Source organism: Excalfactoria chinensis, chromosome 19, assembly GCF_039878825.1.
Source record: "Excalfactoria chinensis isolate bCotChi1 chromosome 19, bCotChi1.hap2, whole genome shotgun sequence".
NCBI lineage: Eukaryota > Metazoa > Chordata > Aves > Galliformes > Phasianidae > Excalfactoria > Excalfactoria chinensis.
The window spans coordinates 618,307-630,639 of NC_092843.1; the positions used below are offsets into that span (position 1 = coordinate 618,307).

At 47.9% G+C, this 12,333-nt stretch overlaps 1 protein-coding gene across 3 annotated transcripts in view; it reads left to right on the plus strand.

Moving 5' to 3' along the window:
• Positions 1-12,333, plus strand: part of LOC140260778 (S-adenosyl-L-methionine-dependent tRNA 4-demethylwyosine synthase TYW1-like) — a 45,225-nt gene that overhangs the window by 22,168 nt on the left and 10,724 nt on the right. For all 3 annotated transcript variants that reach the window (XM_072353445.1, XM_072353447.1, XM_072353446.1), the window contains exons 12-13: positions 2,087-2,264; positions 4,586-4,721. In XM_072353445.1, the coding sequence (XP_072209546.1) occupies positions 2,087-2,264; positions 4,586-4,721 (314 nt within the window). The remainder of the gene's footprint in view (positions 1-2,086; positions 2,265-4,585; positions 4,722-12,333) is intronic.

Sequence of the window (12,333 nt, forward strand, 5' to 3'; positions counted from 1 at the left end):
CTGGGAGCTCCCGTTCTGAGCTACAGGGAGGGCAGCCAGGAGACCCAGCCTTGCTGCTGTGTGCGTGCAGTGCTATCAATACTATCAGTAATCCATCTTCTGGGAACTGTTGTCACTTTCTGAAACTCAGACGGTTTTGGTTGTTCCAGTTTGGATGCAATAACAATTGGCAGCAATCTCTACGTCAGGCTTGCTTTTCATACCAAGTGCTTCTATCACAGCAGGTTGTTTGCTCACACTTTCCTGTGCAGCCCATTGCAGGGAACCTGCCTTAGCAGGGATATCTCCAGAGATCCCTTCCGACCCCTATGGTTCTGTGGTTCTGATCCTCCCCTTACTGTGCTTCCCAAAAAGGGTTGGCAAGGAGAAAAGATTCCACAGTGATTTGGCAGAAACTGTTCCTGAAGTATCAAGAGCTCAGCAAAGACAGTCCCGTTCCCTCTTCTGCAACTTGTTTTCCATTAAACCAGTTGCCAAACATTCCCTGAAACGTGCATGTGCTTCCTAGCAGCATTACCCAGGGCCAGGAGTTGTGAGAGTGCAACCAGAGGGCAGTCTGTGTCCTGCAGGAACCTCGCTGTGTGCTTCTCAAAACGTTCTGTTCCCTCCTCTTTTCGTGTTTGTTGTAGTTTGTACAGGTGTTGGAGACCATAAGTGTTAGTTAATGTCACGTAATGCTCCTGAGGAAGGACTGCTGGAGAGACATCTTCCTGACAGGGAGCGGAGGTGGGGAGGTGTGAAGCAGTTTGTTTGATGGATACGTTTTGTAGGTAGGGACTTTGAGTCTCTGCGCCCTTGTGAAGGGCACACACAGAATGGAAACATAACTCAGAAATAAGAGTGTGGATGTGTGACAGCACAGCCATGGTTTGGCTGGGGGGAGAAATGAACAAAGAGAAACAAAGACGTGACCTGGGCGAGGAGATCCTGCAGGCTTACAGGAGGCTGTTCTGAGTAATCCCCGCTGGGGTCTTAAAGTTAGATCTGGGAATGCCTGTGCATGCTGCTGCATTTGAGTCCCTTGCATCACAGGTAGCTGCAGAGTGACATCCACATCTAGCAGGCTGCGCTGGGCCGTGCTTTTCTTTCCTGTTCCACGTGTGCTGGTAGGATAACAGCTGGAGGCAGCAATACCCACTAATCCCGTTTGCTTTGCTCCTGTCTAGCTTGTGATTTATGTGGGCAAATGATTGCATATAAAACCCTTGCCCTCATCTGCAGAGTGTTTGCTGTGTGTGCTGCTGTGATGTAAACTGATTTGAGAAATTTCCTCTCCAACTTTGTGATGCTGGAATTTTTCTTCTGAAGCTGGCACTGTAATTACTGTAGTCCTATTGCCAGATGCTGAGACAGAGAAGTTAATTCCCCAAACAACCCACAGTAGCTCTAGAAAAACAAAAGTCAGTCCTTTCATCTCCGTGTGTGGCTGAGATGCTCCTTTCTTTCCCAATAAGTTCTCAATAAAGCTCTCATTTAGTGCTGTCAGGTTGCTGCAGTGCAGCCATTAGTCCTGTCCCTATTCAGGACGAAGCCCGGCTGGTTTAAATGCACTGAGCTTCACTCTGATCACCAACCAGCTTTTCTGCGTGAGGCTGAAGCAATATCCACCAACACCTCTTTTTTATCTAGGCTTTGCAGCATAGCATGTAATTTTCTGTGCTGTTTGAGCTCCAGCATCTAGGCAACGGGAGGTGAGCTGAGGACCTGCTTTCAAACTTCACTCTTTGCTTTTTAAAGCAGACCAACCCCCAACCCAAAACCTCAGATATTGTTCAAGTCCATCAAGGCACGCCGAGGAAATGGGATGTGACACATCTGGAACAAAAGCTTGCTTATAGTCGGGTGCCTTCATACGGGCTCCTGAGCACGTAGCTGGGTATGGATGGAGCAGCCTTCCCTCTCCCCTGCCTGCTCATGGGTGGAATAATTGCAGTTCACATCTGCTAAACCTGCAGATGGCATCTTCGCCTGCAGTTGGGTTCCTCGTTTTTCTCTTTGCTCTGAAGTTTCTCTGGCTGCTCACCTGTGGGTGTTCTTTGGGGCACGTCCTCTGGGTGTATTTTATGCCCGTCCTCTCTCTTTGCAGGGGTGACAGGAGTGAGGGCAGAGCGCTTGGAGGAGGCAATGACAGCGAAGCACTGCGCACTGTCCCTGGTGGGAGAGCCCATCATGTACCCCGACATCAACCGCTTCCTGCGGCTCCTGCACCAGCGTGGCATCTCCAGCTTCCTGGTAACCAACGCACAGTTCCCAGAGGAGATCAGGTGAGAGCTGGACAAAAGAGGCCCCCATGCAGCATGTTGGTGCTGAGCTGTGCTGTAATGCCATTTTGTCACTTATCACTCAGCTCGGTGCGAGTGCTGACAGCAAAAAGTGCTGGATTTCCACCTGCATCTCCCTGTGTTCTCTCTCCTTTTTCTCTCTTTCTGGGCTCTCGACCCAGGATACGGTTATAACAGCAGGGACAGAGCACAGCGCACGTCACCCTGCAGAAGAGGCAGCAGAGGGACTTGTGCTAAACTTTCACAACACCTCAATGTACTCCCAGAGTTTTTCTTTTGCAAACACAACAAGCTGCTTCTTCTGATGGCTTTTTAGCTACCGGGCTGCTTTTAACCAACCAAAGCAAGGAAATGCAGTGAATACCTTTGCACTGCGAGTTGTCTGGGAGCTCACCTGAGCACCATCAGCTCACGGTGCTGCCGAAGTGCTGCCCTGCAGTTTGCTGAGCTGCTCTGTGTGAGGGCTGTTTGCAGTTCAGCCTATTTCAGCTCGCTGCCTTCCCATGTGAGCACTCAGAGCTTCCTTTTCCTTTCCTTCTTGTGGTCTGAATATGGCAGCGAGGGGGGAAGGGCATACAATTTTTGAGTGAGTAATTATACACTACAAAGGCATTCCAAATGATTGAATAATTGTGTAATCAAGTTACTTTAAGTCGTGTATTATGTGCCTGATCGACAGAAATTGCTCCCTCCTAAAATAGCCTTTCAGAAGGAGAGCATACTATATTTTGAAGCTGTATCTCTTAGGATCTGCTGATTGTTGTTAAAAAGAAACCAAAAAAGCAATAAAAATCAAGTCTTGCTGCCATTGAAAATTGCAACTGATCTTTGGCTAATCAAAGCAAATGACTTACCTAAGCTGAAGTGCGCACCAAGTTTGGTTTCCTGTTGTCAGCAGAGGGGAGATGTGGTGTACAAGTTGGTCCTGAAATAGGCTGTGTGAGCTCGGAGCATGCCTGGAGGATTCAATGGGCTCGGGAGGTCCCCTGGGGCTCCAGGGTGGTGCTTCCTGGGCCTTCCTCCTCTCATCTTCCTCCCCTCACACACAGGCTGTGGCTTCGTCTGCCTCCAGACAGATAAAGCAGAACATTTTATTGTGTGCAAGCTCATTGAACAGCTACCTGGCTCTTGTCCTCTTCCTTGTTTCTGATTACTGGCTGTGAACAAGAATGCTCACGTAGATGTGTTTGCATTTATAAGCGTCATTAATAATAACGAGCAAGTGCTCATTACTGCTCATAAAAATGAATGCTTGCTTACTGTGTGGTTGTTCTCATTTTCTTGTATCATTAACTACCCCGTGTCCTGTCTCCTGCTTGTAAAACCACCCCAAGGCTGCTGTCTGAAACGTCCCATTTGTTCAGAGCTGTCCTTTGTCTAAATACACACTGAGGTGGCATGTTTAGATGGGTTCTTTGAGTATTCACATTTAGCAGTTGGGTTTGGTGGCTGCCAGCAGCTGTGTTCGGTCTCACCCTGGGCAGTTCTTGTCATCTCCTCACCTCTGGGGACAGCGAGAGACTTGGTGTATTTTTGGGTGGCATTGTTTGACAGCTGAACAATAGCTGCTAATTTCTTATCTTCTAAAGAACCAAATCAGCTTGGGACTGTAGCCTCCTCATTAGCAGCCTTCACAAAAAGCACTTACAAAATTGTTGTCCTAAACCCGCTGTGGAGCGGAGTCACGGGGCACAATCTGGAGGCTGTCATCTCCCTCTGGATGATGAGGAACGAATGTGTTACACCGCTGCCTTTATCAGCTCTGTTTGGCAGAGGAGATTGCTTTAATTTGTCCCTTTTTTCGCCCTTTGTTAGCCCTTTGCTAACAGACCTCAGTACTGCTTGTTCTCCTTGGGTTTGGGGGTGGGTTGGGTTTGACCCACATTCTTTGCACAATGGAGAAGGTTCCATCTGTGCTGGGCTCACAGATGCTGCTTTCACCAGCGCTGTGACTGGACACTGTTGATATGAAATAAGAGTCCTGGAAGCTGAAGGAAAGTGCTGTGGGGACGCTGGGATTTGTTTTATGTTTTTAAGCACCTTTGATTTTCTTTTTCCTCCAAAAAACTGATTTGGCAGATGAGGCCAATTGCAGATCGAGTCAGTTCATCGTGTGCAGCGGTGGAACTGGGATGAATTAAGGTTCTCTTTCTGCTGGATGAGTTTGTTTTTCCATGGGCCAGGAGAACAAGAGAGCTTGGAATGGGCTGAGCCTCATCATTTCTGACCCCAGGGGTTAAAATGAAGTCAAAAAGCCAGTAATGTCAGAAAAGAATCGTCACCTTCTCCTCTCTCTTACCAAGGAACTTGGAGCCCGTCACACAGCTGTACGTCAGTGTGGATGCCAGCACAAAGGAGAGCCTGAAGAGAATCGATAGACCCCTCTTCAAAGATTTCTGGCAGAGGTTCCTGGACAGCTTAAAGGCCTTGTCTGAAAAGGTACCTGGTTATGAATGTTTTCTTTTTCCCCTCTTTTTGCATGTTCCCTTCTCAGCCAAAAGTGGGATGGCTAAAGGGAGACTGCAGAGCACATCCGGCCCTGGATGTGCTGGGCATGTTAGCTGTCTTATGTACAAGACATGTAAGAGTTCAGCAAGCTCCATTATCTTCCTAAGAGAGAAGAAAGTTCATCACTGGGGGAGCAGAATGTGTCAAATGGGACAGTAAACTTTGCTGTGAGTTTAAAAGGATGGTTGTGGAATAAGCATAAGACATGAATGTAAGGTAAGACTACAGGATGGGAGATGAGGAGGTTACAAGAGAATAGATCTCCTAATGAAGCTGATGCTGAAGTCAGGCTGCTGAAGAAGGAATGGTGATTCAGAGACACCTGGGAGGTCAGAAACCCAAACATTCTGGTTCTTGTAGGTTCCCTTGAAATTGAGGTGTGTGAAAGAGATGAAGATGTGTGTGCTGGAGATGAAGGCTCTGGTTGCCCTCCTGCTACATACAGCTCGATGCTTCTCCTTATGTCTGGAAGGTTTAGTCAAACCGATGGGTTTGAGCATCGTTGTGATGGTATCCCTTCACACTGCCAGCACTTTGTGTCTGTCCAAGAGCCAGCTGGTGCCCTGAAGGCATGGGCTCCCATCTGCCGCTGTTGGCTCACAATTCAGTCCACCATGTTACAGGTTTAGATTGTAAGTAGTGAACCACTCATGGGCCCAACATCACATGAAGTGGAAGAAGCGCTTCATGAACGTGCCTTCCCTCTCCTGGTTGCGGATAACGCGCTCTGATGGAACAAGCACTTCTCTTTACTGTTCTGGCAGAAGTTTGTGCTCCCTGCTGAGATGAGCTGACAAGAGAGAGACTGCTTCAGCTGAATTGAATTTTCTACCTTCTGAGCTGACTGTGTTGGGCCATTTTCTGCCAAATTATGTTAGGAGAACCTGAGGACTCAATGCAACTGAGTGATGCTTCTGCAGAGGCACGTAGGTTTATCAGTGTGTTTGTAGGTACCGGCTGATCTTGTTGAACCAAAGCTTAGGCCAAATTCTTAGCTGACTGAAACTGGGTATAAACCTTTCATTAAGGTTTATCAGTGGAGGAGGCTGTGGAAAAAACAGAGGGGCTGAAATACCAAGAGCACAAACGTTGATGACTTTTGGGAAGCTGATTTTGCACGTTGCTTCTCTCCCACCTCTCTTGACCCTTAGTAGAGATGGTTCATTCCTTGCTGTGTGTTGGCAGAGATTTCTTAGGGAAGAACTGAAGGTGAATGTATTGGCAAGTCAGTCCAAACAGCTAAAAATACTCTGGTCAAGGTGAAGAGGAGGTAAAAAGCAGCTCAACTACCAGGTGTGTTTTCTCCTAAAAGCAACTGCACTTGGAAAGGTCCTTGAAGCACTGATAACAGAAGAGCCAATTATTAGTTGCTCCAGTGGACAGTATGCTGTTCTGCCAGCCCCAGCTCAGCTGCACACATTGCATCGTTAAACAGAGGCAGCTGCAAGAAGCTGCTGTAAGTTTGTCCTTCAGTGTTGCATGTGGCACACAGAAATCATCTCGAGCTGCTTTGAGGCAGAAGCAGCTGTTGTCCTCCGAAGTGTGCTGCCCTGTGTTGGTGTGCTGCTGAGCACTGTTCTGCAGGGCTGTGATGGCTGAAGGGTGCTGAGAGCTGATGTGTCGGCTGCTGTTCCCAAGAAGTGCAGCTTCTGTTTCTGAGTGGACGGTGAAGTGCACTGTGTGGGGAAAGGGATGTTAATGCACCTGGAAACAAAACACAGGTAGGCTCTGTTTGTTTCTCATGGTGCATCTTCTGCCCTCCATATGAAATAGAGAGGAAAAAGAAGGCTGCTCTTTGCAGTTTAGAGCACACCCTTTGCAGACGCTGTGTTAGAGAGTCTCGGAGTTGTCCTCTGGCAGCTTTGAGTTGATCAGAACAAGCTGAGATGCCGAGGTGTGATGGACGAGCCATTGGAGGAGGCACCAGGGATGTGAATACTTACTGGCCTCCAGATCAGAGAGGTGTATTCTGGCGTTGAAAGGCATTTCTTCCAGCATTTGTTTCTTCCTAACTCTGTATCCAAATGAGGAATTAAATGCTCATTGAGAGCCAGGGTTCAGAAGCTCAAGAGAGAGGAACTATATATTTCACATACCCTGGAGTTTTTATCGAGCTGATGGTTTTTCTTTTCCCCCAAAGATGCCATTAACCAAATGTACTGCCTTAGGATGGGAATAAGGAGCTGACGTTGTAAGCTCTGATAAATGGACCATACGCCTGCTGCTTTGCTTTCTTGACTTTGTGCTCTGTTTCCCTTGGTGTTGTTAGAGCAGGTTGAGAAGGCGTGGAAGTGGTGCTGTGTGTTGCTTATCAATCACAGGTGTTATCCCAGGCAGCAGGGCTGGTGACTGAGACAAATGCCCTGCTGCTGGTACACCAAATGGAGATGAAGTGACCCTGGGTTGCAGAAGCACCTATAGATTTCTACATGAGCACACTGAAAACAACTGGAGAAAAGATGGCGTTGGGCATACCAGCAGAACATGCCCTGTTTGTGCTGCAGAGTAATGCTGAGCCACGCTTTGAGCTTCCATCTGGTGGAGAAGTATGGTAACTCCTGAAGGAAAACGTGGATGTTGGTGCTGGGGTCTGCTCCTGGCTGCACCTGGCTGAGCACTCTCCCAACCTTGGTGTGGTGTCACCTCCTCTGTCGGTGTCTTCTTGTCTTAATCATGATGAATCCTGTCCCGTCTGCTCGGTACGATGTACCTCAAGTACTTGCTGTGCTGCCAAACACCAAGTGGGCACTGCTGAGCTGCTTTAACTTTCAGGGGACAGGTGCCAATGTTCTCTAAACAGATCGGAGCCGTGCACGAAGCAAATGGGGGGAGAGCCCTTTAGGTTAATAGATGTTATGGCACTGCAGGATGTGATGACGAAGCAGAACCTTATCCTTCCTGTCCTTCCGGGAGGGTCACAGTAGAACAAAAGAAATGGCTTATTGGCACTTTCTGGAGGTCGGGTACAGCCTTGTCTTTATACATCGTATGCTGTTCATACCTTAGATCTTGGATAAAACAATGCTGTCACTTTTTTTCTACTTCAGGAGAATTAAGATTTCATGGTAAAACAGGGTCATGGGCGACGTGTAGCAAAGCTCTTTCTTGCCCTATTAAAAAAGGACCGACAAAAGATGGTTTTGTAGCTCTTCTTCTCCCTGCAGATCACACACCTGTAAATGCACAGTGTAAATGCATCGAGTTTGTAATGTTGCATGTTGTAGGGCTTGTTGTATGACACGTGGCAGTAATGATGGCTTAATGAGAGGAGTACTTTGGATTTGCATTGAGTTTATTTGTGGTTGGGTATATAGTGGGGAGGGGAGCTGATTTGTAGTGCCCAGTCTGGTGTGTGAGCTGGGTGACTTTTTAAAGGAGAATTTAAATGCAAAATGTGCAGCAGATGTTGGAATCAGTAATCAGTTTTACCAGGGTAAATTTAGAAGAATTTGACTTTCTGCACAGTAAATGCTCTCCACCAGCTGTGTGCTTGTTTTAATGGTTCTGCTAATTAGACTTCTGGTGTCAGCCTTTTGAAATGAGTGTTACGAAGGTACGATGTTAATATTAAGTTACGGTGTCTGAGATACATCACCTCCTTTCAGCTTAGCTCGGAGCAAGCAGCAATCTAAATGAGGCTTCAGCAAGATTCTTGGCATCATAGGGAGTGCCATCCTTCTTCTGCTGTCTGCTCCAGTATCTCTTAGTTTGCTTGCAGGCAGGAAAAGGGGAAAACGTTCATAAACACTCCATCATCAAAACGATGTGATTTTCCAAGTTGCTCTGCCGTGTCTTATGAAGAGAGGATGAGTCTGGTTGAGGAAGCAAGGTGCCTCAAGGCAAGAGCAGACTCTGTGCTGTCCCACTGCTGCAGGATCCTGTGGTGGAGTCACAGAACCACTAAGGTTGGGAAAGACCTCCAGGGTCATCTGGTCCATCTGTTGACCCACCCCCACCATGTCCATTGACCATGTCTTTCAGTGCTTCATCTCCACAGTTCCTGATCACCTCCATGGGCAGTGACCCCACTGTTTCCCTGTGCAATCTGTCCTTTCTCCCCATCAGCCCCTCCTGGCTTGGCTGCTCCTTCCTTACCAGGGAAAGCAAGAGTTTCAGAGGGGCTGCAGCTCACCTGTTCTGCTGCTAACCCTCTCATTCACAATTCCTACCCTTAATTAAACACAGTCTTTCTTTTGCCTTGAGACTCCTCCTAGAGGCTGCAGGAGAGCTGGACGCTTGGTTTGTAAAGGGTTTTGTTGGAGGTGATGCTCTGTTCTGCAGGCCTTGGCACATCTCACTTCTTCATCCTCTGCTTGTGTCAATCTCCACGTGGGTTTTGCTGACGACTCAATAGTTTCTGCTCTAATGCTGTTTGATTTCAAGTAACGGTGCGCTGTGTATTTTCTTTCCCTGGGTGTAAATCTTACGTAGCTCCTTGAAACTGCTCTAGGTACCATAAAATGCAATAATTAACTTCAGCAATGTTGTCACCTGTGATTTACAAGAGGAAGTGCATTAAAAGTGAGTCTGTGGAAGATGGATAAGGGGCAGTCACGGTTCTCATTTACTCCGAAACGTTCTCAGGTCTCATAAAAAAGGCTGTTGCTGTACGTGGCTTTATTTGTAGAGATTTTAAACTAAAACTGAGGAATTACTACCCAGGTACGAAGCAATAAAGTAGATTAGAAGCAACAAATGACGAGGGAAGAATAATATGGAGAGCATCATGACTTTAGGATGCTCATTCAGGAAGGTAAGAGTGCAGTGCGTATTGCTGATGGGAGCTTTTAGAGCCTTTATTTTCAGGGCTGTAGAACAGTAAGAAATACGTGGTGTCTGTTAGATACAGCATTTCATTTCACAGCCGTTCCCATGCAGCTGTTGTGTTGGGGAAGCTTGGGTGAGGAGATGCAGGGCAGCGGTGCTGGGCCCTGGTGGGTGCTGCTGTGGAGCACTCCTTTTTTTGAGCAGCAAAGTTGAATTGTGAGCTTTGCTCTGGTTTTGCAGCAGAGTAGCTCATGCACGAATTATCCCGTGGTAAAATGCACTTTTTTTTAGCAATGAAGACAAAGCCTCGACTTGCTTTAATCTGCTGTATTAATAGCAAACGCTCAACAATGTACATCTTGGTGGATACCTACGCAGCACAAACTATTCAACTCTCTTGCTTTAATGATGGTATTAGCCTGAAGAAAGGAAGCTGAAAAGTTCTGTGCTCTGAGCTGAGTTAATCTTGGAAGGAAAAGAAAAAGATCCCTCTGCTGTGCAGATCTGCCTGGCAGAACGCTCACAGGTACTTGCAATGTGACTTTAGGAGGATGCCTCCTGTTGCAGTGCTCAGAGCTGGGTGCAGTGATGGATGAGCCGAGCAAAGGGGTGAGCCCTTTATTTAAGGGGAGGGTCCCGGCTGCCAAAAAACTAATAGATTAATCTGCCATCCTTGCAAGGGCACTGAGTCTCTTCCTGCTGATGCTCTCCCACAGCGTGGTGGGGCCGAGAGAGGCAGGATGTGTCTCATAGGCTCTCTGGATCTGTAGTGTCTCCAGGCTGAGCTGGAAGGCTTTGGAGAGCTTTGGAGAGCTGTGAAATCTGGGGCGTGCTGCCATTTCAGCCTTCCCCTTTGCTGCGGTTTGGATCTTTCATCCTTGCTGGGTTTTATGCATAAAGATGCGCGTTGCTGAATATGGGGAAGGGATGCTTGGCTGCAGGGATTTTTTTTTTTCTGATCACATCCCTGAGACAAGTAATTTCCAAGTGTGAAAATTGCTTTGATATCTTTATTCAGGACGTACTTGCCTGGTGAGGCGTTACATAACCTGAGCACGGGAGGCAAAGTGAGTGGCTGGGGGACGGATGGTCCCACTGCGGGGTGGCACGTGGCATCAGCTGTTGGGCTGTTTGTTTTGAATGTAGAGTCTGGAGTCTATTGCTAAGAGTTCATCTGTATGGAATGGAGGTATGTGAGAGTTCTGGCTGTAAACTGGGGTTTCTAAACCGAAGTTGGGGTTTTGTATCGATTTCCAAACAGAAGGGGAGTGTTAAGCATCTCCTCCTGTCACATCAACTGCACCGCACAGCTTGGTGATGTCAGCAGTGCTGCTGAGGGGGCACTCAATCCCATCGTCCCAAGATGAACCCCTTGGTCCTACCGCTTATCACCAGGATCCTGGGGCACAGAGCTCTAATAGGTTCCTGCAGGGACCCAGCAATGATCCCAGGCTTCTCAGAGGGCTGCAGCCTCAGCTCCTCCAGCCTTAAGCTGCAGGCTGGGCAGTAAATATCCCATGCATTTACCTGCTTGCAGTGGCCTTGCTGTGCTCTGTGTAGATATGGAGGAGATCCCACGCAGCAGAGCCCAGCAGCTCAGTGCTTTGCCTTACAGGGGGACTGCAGCTTCATTAAGTTCCTAACTGCAAAAATGATAATCCTTTAATAGCCTGTTACTTGAGCGTTCCCTTTCTCAGATCGGCTCTTTGTAGAGCACGCTCTCCAGCCGCAATCTGAACCAGGAGAAGGCTGAAAATTGCTGATGGATGCTCCCAATTTGCACAGCTGGATTAGCATAATGGCTCAGAGCAGCAGGATGCTGCAGGCACAGCCGCACTGCTGCTGTGATGCGCTGCCTGTTTTTATTGTATTATCTTCTGCAAGTTATTCTGACTTCCCCAGCCCTGACTGGCTTTGCTTTAGCACACCTGGCTGCTCTTTTCCCTGCGCTCCTGGTTCTTCATTAAGGTCTGAACTGCTGGTTATCTGCCTTCCCCTCGACTGCAGCCTGCAGGGAGGTCAGTAGGGCTCCTGCTGTACTGAGGCTGCTCAGGCACACTGCGTGCTTCCCACTGCCACCCCAGACCCTTTTGTTGCACAGCCTGTGTCTGACCAAAGGGAGCATCTTCTGAAGCACAAAATTGTTCCCTGGGAATGAGGTGCCTTTGGTCCTCCCCCCAGAAGAGACTTTGGAAGAACCTGTTTTTACACTGTCCTGGCAATGGTGCAGTTTGCTGCCTTTCAGCTTGTGCCCATCATCCATTTCCCTTGCTTGTTTATAAGGATTACTTTGCAGAATCAGCCCCTCAGTCCTTCTGATCTGTTGTTTCTGCCAGTACAAAATGGGGCATGGAACTATTAGAGCCTCCAGAGGAGATGGAGAAGGGTCTGGAGGACCATGGCCCCGAGTTGCTGGATCTCAAGGAGTGGTTGGACAGTGCTCTCCAACACAGGGTTTGTGCTGTGGGTGGTGGTGTTGGCACCGCGGGTTGGATTCATTGACCTTTGTGGGTCCATCCAACCTGGGATATTATTCTGTAATTCTTCGACAAGCCTTTCTCTATGCAGGAAGGTCCCGTTGTCAGCCCTAAAGCGCAGGATTGACTAGATAAGAACCAAGTGCATTTGTTTCCTTTTTAACAGCCGTGTTTGTTAATCTGCGAGCTGATTTCATGCATGCTTGAGTAGAAAAGCCTTGCGGTTATTTATTTTTAAAATGCATTGCTTCCGTTCAGTTTTGACAGGGAATGTGAGCAGCTCCTGAGCCACAGGCAGC